At 35.9% G+C, this 14,031-nt stretch overlaps 1 protein-coding gene across 3 annotated transcripts in view; it reads right to left on the reverse strand.

Moving 5' to 3' along the window:
- brun (trafficking protein particle complex subunit brun) overlaps positions 1-14,031 on the reverse strand; it is a 48,421-nt gene that overhangs the window by 3,622 nt on the left and 30,768 nt on the right. For all 3 annotated transcript variants that reach the window (XM_071595017.1, XM_071595018.1, XM_071595016.1), the window contains 7 exons: positions 13,510-13,636; positions 13,100-13,376; positions 10,499-10,788; positions 8,506-8,650; positions 5,595-5,718; positions 4,482-4,624; positions 2,600-2,783 (listed from right to left, as the gene is read on the reverse strand). In XM_071595017.1, the coding sequence (XP_071451118.1) occupies positions 2,600-2,783; positions 4,482-4,624; positions 5,595-5,718; positions 8,506-8,650; positions 10,499-10,788; positions 13,100-13,376; positions 13,510-13,636 (1,290 nt within the window). The remainder of the gene's footprint in view (positions 1-2,599; positions 2,784-4,481; positions 4,625-5,594; positions 5,719-8,505; positions 8,651-10,498; positions 10,789-13,099; positions 13,377-13,509; positions 13,637-14,031) is intronic.

The raw sequence follows: 14,031 nt of genomic DNA on the forward strand, positions 1-14,031 counted from the left end.
CATGACATTAACAATACTGCAACTAATTTCTAACCATTACATCCACAATGGCATGGCATGGCATTTAGAGCCAATGGTGAGTAACATAGCTACGGATATGTGTTCCTAGTCAAAGCACAAACTGGCACTAAGAAGGTAGCCTGACATGCAAAGTTGATATTTGGCAGTCTTGAGTATGAATATTTAACTTGTAAAGATGATCTATAAATCATAACCACCATATATGATATTAAAACTATTCAAACTGGTAATGAGACAAGCTTGGCAAATCTCACCTCAAATTCTATGAAAGTAAAAAGACAATAGTGCCAAATGAAATTTGAAAAACCATTGCCATGTGGGGCAAAACCAAACTACCTCTGTGTGTGGCAGTTTGTAGGGTATGGCAGCTGATGTGAAGCTTATAAAAATGTATACTTCTGAAGCTAAGTATTACAGCCTTGAAATGAGACTAAAATTGACAGGTAAAAATATAACACTACAGCAGAAAATATAAAGTTTTCAAAATATTTAATAAGGTATTAATGAAAATCTTATGAAAACTTTAAAGGACAATATGCTGAATTAGAAGGAACATAATTTGCAGAGAACTACAAATATGCAATTAAAACATAACCAGGCAGTCCTTGATTTACATCATTTGAGTATAATGTGGGGACCGAAGTGGTGCAGTGGCATCATGTGAGCACTATTGAACAATACATTTGATTTCCCATGCAGTTGAAGTGGTTCTCAGGATCATCAACAAAAGTATAGAGAGTAGGGCAAATAATTACTCAGGGGATGATCAGTTTGGGTTAAGAGAGCTGAGTGGCATGCATGATGCCATTGCAGTAATGAGATCACCAATTGAGAGGAATATAGAATACAATCAGGATGTCTTTGCCTGGTTCGTAGATTTCAAAAGGCATTTGATAGAATGAATTGTGAAAACTAATGAGTAGACTGCGGAAAATGGGAATGGCTTGGAGGGACAGGAGGCTAATCCGCAACCTGTACATGTCTCAGACTGCTCAGGTGCGAGTTGGGAATGGAGAGTCCGGATGGGCAGTGTTAGGAAGAGGTATAAGGCAGGGTTGTCCCATTATCACTGGTGCTGTTCAAAGTACACATTGAGGAAATGGTTAAAGAGGCATGGGAAGAACTGGAGATAGGAATCAAAGTCAATGGGGATTTCATAAAATCAGTTAGGTTTGCTAATAACCAAAATCTAGTTTGTCATTCAGCCAAGGGGTTCCAAGCATTACTGAGTGAATAGGTAATTCTGTGCGATAGAAAAGGGATAAGAACCAATAATATAATACAAAGGTTATGCAATTTTCCAGAAAGAAAAAGGCTAACCTAAACATTAAAATAGAAGGGCAAAATCTAGAGCAGGTGGAACAGTTAACGCATCTTGAAAGTGTTTTGGACCAAAATTGTCATAGTTGTAGGGACTTGGGAAGAAGAATTGCACTAGGCAAGGTGCTTTCACAAGGAGAAGGGAGCGACAGGGATGTTGAGTAAGAATGTTAAGACATAACTCGTCAAAACTTTGATGTGGAGCATAATTATGTACAGTGTGGAAACACTGTCACTGAAGCAGGAGGATAGACGAAGATTGGAGGCTTTTGAAATGTGGGTGTGGAGAAGGTGAAATGGACCGAAAAAGCAAAACAAATGAGGAAGAACTTGGAATGGTGAGCGAGGAGAGAGGATTGTTGGGAGAAATCATGAGGAGACAGGAAAAATGGATGAAGGGTGTATTGATCAGCAGTGGGATGTTGAAGAATGTAATAGAGGGGTGAATGTTAGGTGATCGGAAAAGGGCAGGAATGTTGGATGGGATGAAGCGAGAAAGGAAGTACACAGAAATGAAGAGGGACTTGTAGAGTAGAATGTTGGGTTGTCTTATGTCAGGAGAAACAACATATTTATTTGGTAGTTGCATACATTCAAAACCTACCTCAACCTGTACATTACTTAATAAATAAATAAAATCAACACACAAGCATCATACTCATGGAACCTACAAAATAAATACTACAATATAACTGTTAATAAAAACCTACAATATAATATGTTAATAAAAACTCATGCATTAATATTGTAAATTCATATTATTGTAAAGTCCTCACATAATGGGTATTATCAAATAAAATTTTCAGTTTAAAAGGCAAATTAAATAGCATTATTGATATTATGGATAGAATGAAGTGGAGAAAAGAAGAATTTTGCATGAATTAAAATGATCCAAAATGTGACTCATGGTACTAGATTTTGGTGGTAGTTTTTCCTGTGACTGCAGAGAGAGAATGACAAAGTTCAAGAATGCTCTTCTTCAGTCAGCAAAATCATGAATAAATCCAAATCTGGAGAAACTTGTGCGCAATTAACTTACCAAAAACTCCACAAGTGGACATAAAAGTTTGAGCCTCATATTTTGAAATCATAATTTCTACTGTTTTCATTGTATTTGCATAATATGTAGCCCACTCCTCAAGAAAACAATTCACATGTATTTCTTAAAATATGGTTAAATAATGCACTGTGTTCAAATAAAACAAACAAAATTTGTAGGTACAGTTCACACGCTTAGGTGGTCGAATCAAATACTCACCCTTGGAGATGGTTTCCGTTGAGAATGTGACAGTAGTTTTGACAGAGGGCACCGTTGAAGAGGAATTGGCACACGACAAGACTCTCCAGCTTCCATGAGTATAGATTTGATGGGAGTGTAGCACAATTCCAACTCTGAGGCTGAGGCATTGACTGCATCAAGGACTAAGTAGAACTGGGAGGGACTGTAAAAAAATTTAAGGAGAATAATTGCTGAGCATAAAATATCCACAAGCCTCAAGAAGACTCTTTATTAACCCCATCGAGCAGAGAATTTATACCTTTAATCATAATAGCATAATCACAAGTTTAAATGGCTTTCCGTTCACCTAAAGTGCCAAATTCTAAATTTTTCCACTGTCTTAAACTAAACTTGTATTTAAACATAACTGAATTTACAGCATCTGTCCTAAAGGTAGTGGGATTTATTTTTTCCTGGATAGACAGGAGGATGGGCTGCGACTTCTCCGGCGGTGTTCCAAGGAAGGGAGTCTCAGGAAAGGCAGTGGCAGTTGGCTCCCAGCCTTTGTGGAGTGCATATCATTCATTTGCAAAACCTCTATGACGTGACCTCATTATTCACCGTCATGAACTGGTAATTGGAACAGCACTATCCATCAAATTTTGCGTGAAACTGGGAAAAACCAGGAAAGAGACTCATGATATGCCCAAGACAGCTTATGGAGATACCGCAATGGGTGTTTTTGAATGGCACAAGTTGTTCCGTGAGGGTAGAGACAATGTTGAAGACGCCGAACTTTCAGGACGCCCTTCGATCTCAAAGAGTGCAAAACTCTTGCAAGAGTGAAGGCTTTGTAGGCCACGGATGGCAGATTAAGTGTTTGCATGGCTTCTGATGAACTTGGCATTCCTAAAATTTATGTGCATTGACTTGTGACCAAAAACATGAGCAAGAGAAAGGTGCATATGAAGTTGGTGCTCTCGGATGAACAAAAGGACACCCGCACACGGATCTGCCATGAGCTTCTTGACCATGTGAGTGATGACCCCAATTTTTTAGACAATGCCCCACCAGACTTCTTCCTATTCCCTTGCCTCAAATCTGTGCTGAAAGGATGTCACCAGGGCTTGATGAAAGCGTTACAAGCCATGACAAGGAAGCTTAGCAGCATTATAGGCACCGCCTTTCAGAAGGCACACGAGGCGTGAAAAACCTGCTGGCAGCTGTGTGTGGACACAAAACGGTGCGACTTCAAAAATTTTGAGTGAATTCATCAATTCTGGCAATATTTTTTGTAAACGATTCAGTCCTACAACTTTTGAGACAGACCTGGTAAATACTATAAATTAGAAACATGATTTCGGTGATTGGGTGGGAGGGATGGGAAGATCTTTGTGATTCTAAACATCTCTGACCTAAAAGTACACCTTTTGCTAAATCTAGTTCCAGTGTAAGCTAGAGGGGTGCAAAGTTATTTCACAGAGACAAACAATGCTGCAAGTTGGCATGCATAGAGAATATTTTTCACAAATTTTGCTGGATAGATTGGAGCTGGGCACACAATGCCATAAGTGTCAATTGGTGACAAAACATTTAAAGAATGAATCTTTTCTGGAGGGCCTACAGGAGTGGAAAGTTAGAGGAACTATGCGGTTAGAAAATTATAATCTCCTAGTTCAAGAATTTATTTTCCTTGACTTCCACTTACTTAAAATTCGACTGAATGTCATTTCTTAATTTTGGCAGCTAAAAATTTTAATTCACTGGGTGTGAGGATAACCATTTAAAAAAAAACGTAAGAAAATTATGACAATGCTTATTTAGCCAGGTTATTTATTATTCATGTAACCAATATGAACATTCAGTCTTTTAAATCAGCAATATTCTATGACCACACTAATTTCCCAGAGACAAAACTCACGTTTCAGCAGGAATGACATCCCAATTGGTGAGTCGTACAGATGGCCTTATTTCCATAGAAAAGGCCACAGAACACACCCTGCAGTAGCCACCAGCCATTCCTGGACCACCAGAATACTGTAATTTGAGCAAGCCTTCTATCGTCTATGAAAGAAAAGGCAAATATAATTTGTTTAGTAGGTGATAACATATATTCCACACAGTTGTAAAATTTCACATAATTTACACACCCAATGATTTCATGACAACAGTAATGATTATTATAGAAGCAGAATAGAAATAATCCTCTCTACATGACCATTCCTGATAATTTTTTGCTGAACAAATTTTGATTCATCAATGCTCAGTGACCCATATTGGCCCAAATTTAAAACAACATTGAATATGCAATTTTTTGGGTATCTGAAATGTGATTTTAAAATAATTAATCAATAAAATTTCAATTTTAAGGATCATATAAAAATGTTGTTAAAGACCTAATAGATCTGTTATTGAATATCACAAATTATCCTTCCTAATTTGTGAGAGAGCAGACAGAAATATTTTTAATTGCATACTCAAAAAATTTTAATTTTATAATAACCCATCATAAGCAATTAATTATGAACTTGATAACAAGACGCTGCCAACTTGAGCCAACATTTTTCTAAATAAATAACTGTCATAACTAAATATGTACAACCATGGATCAAATATGAAAAGTATTACCATTGGAAAAATTCATAAAACCAATAATTCACTTAATAGCATAATAAAAAAATAAATAAGACAGTAAAATAAATCTTAATGTACAACAAATTAACATTAGACATAGGTTAAAGCCAATGCTAAAATGAACTTTGAGAGGCTAACTTTCAAAAATGAATTAATAAAACAATTACTACAAACTTTGAATGTTTACACTGTCACCATTTATAATATCAACTGAAAACCCTCGGTGCTACTTCAAAAAACCTTGAAGGGTTAAGGCCTCATTTTCTATAGTTCTTTCAACAGCCTGCAATTCATTATATATATTATATTATTCAGCTGATGGCTTAAAATTAGATTTAGAACTTAAGATACAGAGTCATTTTTAACTAACAGAACTAATCTTGAGCCTATACAACAATACCTGAACTGAGTTTTGCCAATGTGCCCCATGAAGCTCTGGTAGATGGGGCACACGGCCTGAAGTAGCTGAGGTGGATGCTGAACTACTCACACTGCTAGAATTTGATCGTAAACTTCCTCCAGACCTAAAATAGACATAAACATAGAGAATTAGAGAGCCAGCTTAATTTTGCTTTCAGAATGAGTACATAGGATTGAAAACACACACAAGAAAAAAAGGATTTCCCGATGAGAATGCATAATACTTATGATTAAACTTATAACTGAGATGTCATACTTGGAGCTAAACATTTATTAGCCGGATTTCTTACCATATAACTAGAGAATATTGCATTTTCCATGTTTCAGTGAGTAAAAGTTGGGTAAAGTACGAAAGGATGGCAACATCTAAAAAATAGTCATCAAAAGCCACAAATAAAAATATGGGAACAGTAAATATGAATAGAACAAGGAAGTAATGAATTATGAGATAGATGGATCAAAAAGTTAAATGTGAGAAGGAAATGGAAGAATGCAAACCCTGAACTACTAAGGAAGCATAAATAACTGCTAATTAGCTGTGGCAGGAATCTAACAGAGTGATGGAAGCATGGTGGAGGAAGCAGTGCAAGGACATGGTGTGTGCTCAGAAGATGGCTGAAATGGGTGCATTGTAAAGGAAGGTAAATGCATTATCAGGTAGTAGGAAGGGAAAATCTGTGCACAATATCAAAGATAAGGCAGGAAAATTATTAATTCATCTAGAAAAGATTCAAGATAAATGGAAAGAATAAAGAAAGGGACTATATGGTTAGGATATCAGTTTAACAAGTTTTGACACATACAGAGAATATGGTGTAGATGAGGATAGCTTAGGTAGCCAGACATACTTGTGAGATATAAAGGGCATTATGGGAATTGCAATGAAATAAGGCTAACGCCAAAGGGGCAAATAAAATCCCCATGGAACTTTAAAAAGGTTGGGAAAATGTAGAAGGAAGAGCTTGCAAGGGTTATTTCATAGTGTTTAAGAGGAAAAGGTCTGAGAATAAAAATTTGTCGGAACTGTGTTAGTTCCCATTCCACCACAGGGAAAATCAGCCTTATACAAGGACTATAAAACAGGGTCTAATTTCATACATTTTATATGTTACCACAGCAGTAATGAGGTCACTAACAGAAAGGAATACAATGAGTACAATCAGGATGTATTTTGTGTTTAATAGATTTCAAGAAAGGATTTGATAGATTAAATTGGGTAGAATTAATGAATGTATTACAGTAGATAGGAGTGGGTTGGAGGGAAAGGTGACTAAATCACAACCTGGACATGTGTTAGGCTGCTTAGGTGCAAGTGTAGAGAATGGAGATCCAGTATGGTTCACCGTATGTCCGCGATCCAGGATGGTATCTTTGGCTATTTTTACATAGTAGTAGTAGTTTTTAGGGGAGGCGACTGACAGCTGAGGTCATTTGCGCCATAGGGGATGGACAGGAAAGGATGAAGGGTGGAGAGAAACCCGGCGTCGGCATTAACCTACTCTTTACGAAAGGTGCCAAGGGGGTCCTCGGCTTAACGTCCCATCCGACGGACTGTGTACTCACTCAAAGTGCCCTCCACAAAGCACCTCAAGTAGGGATCAAGATACCTCTGAAAATATCCAACACCACCGGGATTTAAACCCGCGCACTCAAGGTGGGAAGCCAGTACATTAGCCCCCGCACCATCTCGATCCCCCTTGAGTACCACAAGTGCATATATACGAGTGCAATGAATATGAAGCAATGCAACTGAAACAGCCATAAGAGCACCCTTAAAACAAAAATAATGTTTACAATTAATTATAGGACAATAAATTGTACCTTGGACATTAAACTTCATATTGAGACTCTCATTACATGCAGTACTCATTTAATCAGGATTCCACATTACCCTTCTTTTGACTTCAAAATTAATTTAAATAATCATAAAATCAATTTGCATGAAATATAACAGGTATCTTTGCAAAATAAAAATGAGGCAATATTAGTACCACATAAAAGATTAACTTCATCACAAGTTACACTAAATATGAATATTTTCACAGCAATCAAATTCCAATGTGAGCAAAATAAAAGTTATTTCATTGAAACAAACACTTCTGTATCACCAAAATTCACCAGCAACAACTTATTTTTCCAAGGATTTCATAATATGCAGGTTTCTTTTTCTAAAGCACACATCTGTACATAAAATGAATTATGTTCCCATAGACAAGCTATGTAAATAAAGCTATGCAGCCACTATAACATTATTCATAGTAGAGCCTAAACTTCCTAATAACAATGTGGCCAGAGAGAGCACAAGTATTTGTAGTATCATAAAATTACTGAGACCATCCTCTTTTGTTCAATCCAGAAGTTTCTGAAGCCTGGTAATTTCTAACACTTGTAAACAGTCTGGGTGATGTTTTTATGTTTACATATTTAATTCTGTTTCCGAACTTTCTAATACTGAAATGTTCTATATTACATATGAAGTACATGCTGTAATCTCAAGACAAATAAAAAAACTATTTAAATACTCAATTTTTTCCGGCTCAACTTTGTGGAAATTCATTTTAATTAAATGAAGAATACAATGTATCTTTCCACGGTCTTTTATTCACGTACAACCAGTTTCAACGCTCAAGCGTCATCATCGGTGTACCTGATGATGACGCTTGAGCGTTGAAACTGGTTGTACGTGAATAAAAGACAGTGGAAAGATACATTGTATTCTTCATTTAATTAAAACAACTATTATTGTAACATCTTCAAATACTTTACCTTTTCCTACAAGCTGTATACTGCTAGCATTACAGTAATAAGATTCAAAGTGTGAGCAAACATTTTTTAAAAAATATTCAATTCATGTTCATGAAGGATGTACCTACTAATAAAAAAATAATTACCTCATTGAAGCGAAGGATGCTGCTGAGTCAGGTCGTTTGTCCCGTGCTCCACCCAATCGTGAGGGTAAAGAACTAGATCCTGATGTTGGTCCTACACTACTTCCACCTCGAAGCATAGATGATGCTAGGCTGCTATAATCTCCACCTAATCCAATGGATTATTTGATTAGGTAAAATACAAAAGCATAATATTCCAGGAATATAATGTAGTCGATCTCAGTTAGGAAATATTTGTCATTGTTTTAAATGAAAATCTGAACTAACAGTGCTACTTAAATTATTTACATTCATAACACATTTTTGAAAAGTAAGGGAAATTTAAGTACATTTCCTAAAAAAAATCAACGTTAAAAAGGCAAGAAGTCTGCCCTAGATCAACTCAAAGAGCATAATAAATCTACTGCGAAGATGCTGTGATAGTTACTTCAAACACGTCATCCACTAATGCTCATAATAGTAATAGCCTTAGGGGAGGCAACTGACAGCTAAGATAATTTGTGCAATTAGGGATGGATGGGAAAGGAGGAAGGTTGGAGAGAAACCTGGTGTCGGCATTAGCCTACTGTTAGCAAAAGGCACCAAGGGGTCTGTAGTATAACGTTCCATCCGATGGACGGTGTACTCGCTTAAAGTGCTCTCCACAAAGCACCTTAAGTAGGGATCGAGAAACAGATGAAAAATATTTGCTGTCTCCAGGATTCAGGGCCCTCTGGGTGGGAAGCCAGTACTTAAACCACCTACTGTTCATCGAAACGCAGGAATCTCACCGGCCTCTACCTATCTTGGATCTTTCAATTTCTGGCAAAATGATTTTCATAACGAGAAATTCCTACATTTTGGTGCATATTCAAAGATGACTCTGTCAAAGTAACTTTTAGGCACCTCCAGCAGTTCATTGAATTTTCAGGAGGAAAAAACCTTTGTGCTTAAATGTAGGCTTTACCCATGATGGACTCTTGCAGACTGTGCATAAGTATGATTACTTGAGACGTATTTATGGTAATTCATCATAACGTCTTGCTCCTTTAAATCCCTTAGTAATCACGGTTTAAGGGAATGCCTTGGTGGCTTAAGCAGTTAAACACTCTATCTTGAACCCAAGTGGATCCAGATTCGATTCTCAGTCAAGGAAAATAATTTTCACACAGTGAAATTGCAGAATTTTGAAAACCAAAATATTGGCTACATCAAACAGATTATCGATGATAAACTTTCAGTTTCACTCAAATAACATGAGGCAAAACCATGAACTTACCAACTCCATCAACAAAAGCCTTTAAGCCTGTCAAAACCTCATATAAAAGTGAATGTAAACGCCTCTTCACAACAAATTCCCACATTTTACATTATCATATTTTTGTTTTGAAATAATAAACACCTTTTTAATAATTTCATCTTTATAAATAATATAAAATATTTTTTCTTAGCTACTCTAGGTTCTTACCAATTTGATGAAAAAGTTATATTCAGAAAGTAATATCTGTATTTACATATTTCCAAAGTAATTCCCTATTGAGGTCTGCTATCCTGAATGTTGATACCGTTGCTTGATCTGCTCATAGACAAATATGTTTATCACTTTTCTAACCAAACCCAGCATTTACCAGATCAAATATCTCTTTAATGATAGACTTTGAAGCCCACTAGGAGATCCTCATTGCTTACAACCAAGGGCCACACTTTGAAGAAATGCTGACATTAGCCATGCTTCAAGGGAAGAATCTAAAAAATGGAGTCCAAAGAAACTAACCAACTTCAACACAAAAAAAAGTACTAAGTAAAATTTTGAAAACTCTGTTATGAATACGCCAACACAAATATGCTGGTTCGCTAGGCTTAAACAATTGCATTTTTGTGTCAAGGTTTTCGCATAACAGCAGCACAATTTGGAGTAAGGAGACAGTGAAAATCTGATAGGACAATTCATAAGTATCTCAGATTGAAATCTGACCCTCTTAAGCATACATTCAGTGAGAGTCTGCACAATGCTTACCATCTTCCCCATCTGGACCTCCCTCTCCAGCAGCCCCTTCAAGAGGTAGACCCCCGAGGAATTTCCCTGCAGCATAGAGATAAAGAGTGAAGCTTGCAGAGGCACCTGGGGCAATGGGAAGTTGAGAGGCTACATTTTCCTTACTCCACCGGAACATTTTGCCTTCATCCTCATCTGAGTCACTTGACGGTATTTCCCCTCCCCATATGCCCTCAATTCCTGCCATAGTGACGTTCAACATCTCTATTGGAACACGTCCTGAATTAGTTATGGTGATTGTACACTCTTGACTGAAATTAAAAGCAGGAAATTCAATGAGTCACATTTGAAGTTAATAAGAAATAACACTATACACAAGTCTACACAAATTAGGTTTATCGAAATATGTATTCATTTACATAGTTAAATTGTTTTTATCACCATCATCACTTCAAGTATGAAACCCACAGTGGGAAGTTTCAAACTATAAGTACTTGCAGACATTCATAAATATGAATTGATTCCTATTAAATTAATACACACAAGCACTCTTTAATCACAAACTTATTTGGACAATCATAGTGACAACAAAGCAAGAGAATTTCATGTAAATGTGTTTTTTTCAAATACCAACTAAAAAAATTAAACCCAGTCGGGTCTTTTTGGCATTGCAGCCAAGACGCAAGAAAAGCCACAAAATGTATGCATTGAATATTCATTTCCTTCAAGAATAATCTTTTTTGAAGATTGTGACATTATACTTTCAATGCAGGGGTCTAAAATACAAACAAACTAACACTTTTATGAGTATACCAACAAGTAAAAGCTTTTTAGATACCAACAAGTCAAGCTCTTTCCTGCAAAAATTTTTGCATGAATGGTGCTTTCTATGCAAACAAATAGAGAGCAAAACTCAAAAAAATCAATTTTCTAGGAAATAGGAGAAATCATCACTCATTTGATAAATTGTGCATTGTTCCTGAATTTTATGACTGAACTTGGAGTATGTTCACAAGTTGTGAGGATTAAAAAGGTTTTATGAACACAAGAGTAGAAATGATATACTTCCACATATTCAACCTTTACAAGTATTGAAAAATATTACAACATACATCCTTGATCAGCAATGTTACTTAACATCACCTCATGCCAAAAATGTTTAAAAATTATGAGAATATTCTGTATTGTGTGAACTATACCACACTCTCAGGATTCTTGACCATTGGGATTGTTGTGGAATGAAAAGGTTATCCTGACATTGTACACCCAAATGAAAAAACCTAAGTTAATGAGATGGGAGGCAATTTAGAAGCTACATGGCCTGCATATTCTTCAGATCATTTCCAGGCATACAACCAATTAATACATTCTTTCTCAGAGTAGTTATAAATACAGTAGAACCCATTATTAAGCCTACTCTAGCAACCACAGAAAACTAAGAGTAGGAAAATGCAAATGGCAGGAAAATGAGAATTTTCACTTTTACATGCTTAATTACTGGGGAAAAGGTAAAAATAAGAAACAGGCATCAACTGAAAAGGTGCAGAATTCTTATTTATCTCTTAAACTATAGCTATCCTCATGTATTCATACATGATGAATAAAAATATGGAAAATACATTACAGTGCTTGGATGCATAAAATATCTAAAATTAAATCATATTTTCCTTCCTTATCAGAGCATAAAATAATAAATTATGAATGCATCATATTGCACAAAATAAAGAAAAAGTAATAAGAGCATTAGGAGGAACTTCATGAAAATGCACTTTACAGATACCAGTAGAACATACAAATAAATAATATAATGCATCAAGTTCTGAATACTGAAAGAAGATACTGTAAACATAACAAAGAATGAAGATAGCTCAGTCATTACAGTCCAATTTGTTTTTATGAACCATTGAAACTCTCTAATTATTAACATGAATACTTAACAAAAAGTCTGACATTTTAAACTTTTTTCTTTGTAGCACATACCTGTATGTTTCCTTCCTAACAGAGTTCAAGTTTATACAGTTCAAATTTACATTTCTAGTGGCACTCTGTATTGAATCACCAAATTCAAATTATCCCCTAAAAGCATTCACATTACTGCTCTCATCTCTTTTTAAGTGCATACATAACATACATGAATGTACAAAACAAAGTAAAAAAGTTTTTATAAATACCAATGTACAAGAGAGAGACTGTTTTAGAATGTGAATTTTTTTTAATCAGCACATAGTGATGCAAAGAGGAAATTTTATGGGATGTGATAAAAATGTGGCAAATTGTGGGAAAATATAAAATCTGATAACACAAATAGAAGTTTTTACAGTAGTTAAACCCAATTTCTTACATAAAAATCCTTTTACCCTTGATGTTCAACATTATCATGCATTCTGCTTGACTTAAATTTAACTTCTTAAAAATTTTGTTGCTCAACAAGGGACGAAATAAGGCAAATTTTTTATCCTTTCCTACCCGAAAAAAATTAATCTGACAAAAACATGATTTTGCTGCAAGAACATTGACTGAAGTACCTCACGGATTTGTTCCTAGCATTGCCACAACCTTAACACAAACATTTATTAAAAACTACATCAGTTGCAAATTAGATAAGGAAAAATGTATTGATACCTTTCACCAGCATATAATGAAGTAGATGCACTGGTCACCACAGAATAGTCTGATGCTCCAGTAGCAACTCCTGGTCGTCGGGGATGTATGCCGGACGATGACGAAGAACCCGCAAGAGAACTAAATGTCGCACTGCGAGGAAGGGAGGTTGACACATTGGCCAGTGGCAATGCTGGAACAACCTTGAGCACTATTCTGGGCAACCTTGGAACACCAGGAATCGGTAGGTCACGCAATCGACAATTTGACTTTACCCCCAGAACATGAGTAGAATACCCTGAAAAGATTAAAAAACAATGACACTATTAAACACCAGTGGACATGGAAAAAGGCTGGCCATTTCTAAGGAGAATACTTTGGGAACACTGCATGATAAAGTGGATAAAAGCAACCATCAGTGAGAGACATACCTAATATGTGAAGTTCTCCTGTTTCTTTAGGAATTCCCTTTAGGCTGACTGGATTAGGACCAGACTCGGTAGGGAGTGATAATGATGATGGCACAGTCTCAAAAACCAGTTCGTCAGTAAGCAACCTCTGAAAATGGAAGTGGAATCAAGATTTAAAATCTTTGCATCAAACGTGATGCAACATGGCTTTTTTCAAGGCTGAAAAATGTAAAATCTATTTCTAATGTGTAGAGCACAGACAATTAAATTTCTCCTCTGGATAACTTCAACTGACAGTAGGGAGGAAAAATTTATGCTTTTCTATGCTGAACCTGACACTAGTTTTTCCTACAGCAATAATAAGGAAATATCAGGGAAAAGTTAAAATATGTCTCAATTTTAAGGAGAATTCCTTGATTTCTTTACATGATGATAACAATAAGATTCTCATTCAAGGTTTGTGCTCATCATGTTGACATAGTGTGTTGCATAAGTAAGTCCCTAGAGCAGAATAAAAATATAATACTCTCTCAGTAATGTTTT

This window comes from Hetaerina americana, unplaced genomic scaffold (assembly GCF_022747635.1).
Source record: "Hetaerina americana unplaced genomic scaffold, ioHetAmer1.1.p SCAF_7, whole genome shotgun sequence".
NCBI lineage: Eukaryota > Metazoa > Arthropoda > Insecta > Odonata > Calopterygidae > Hetaerina > Hetaerina americana.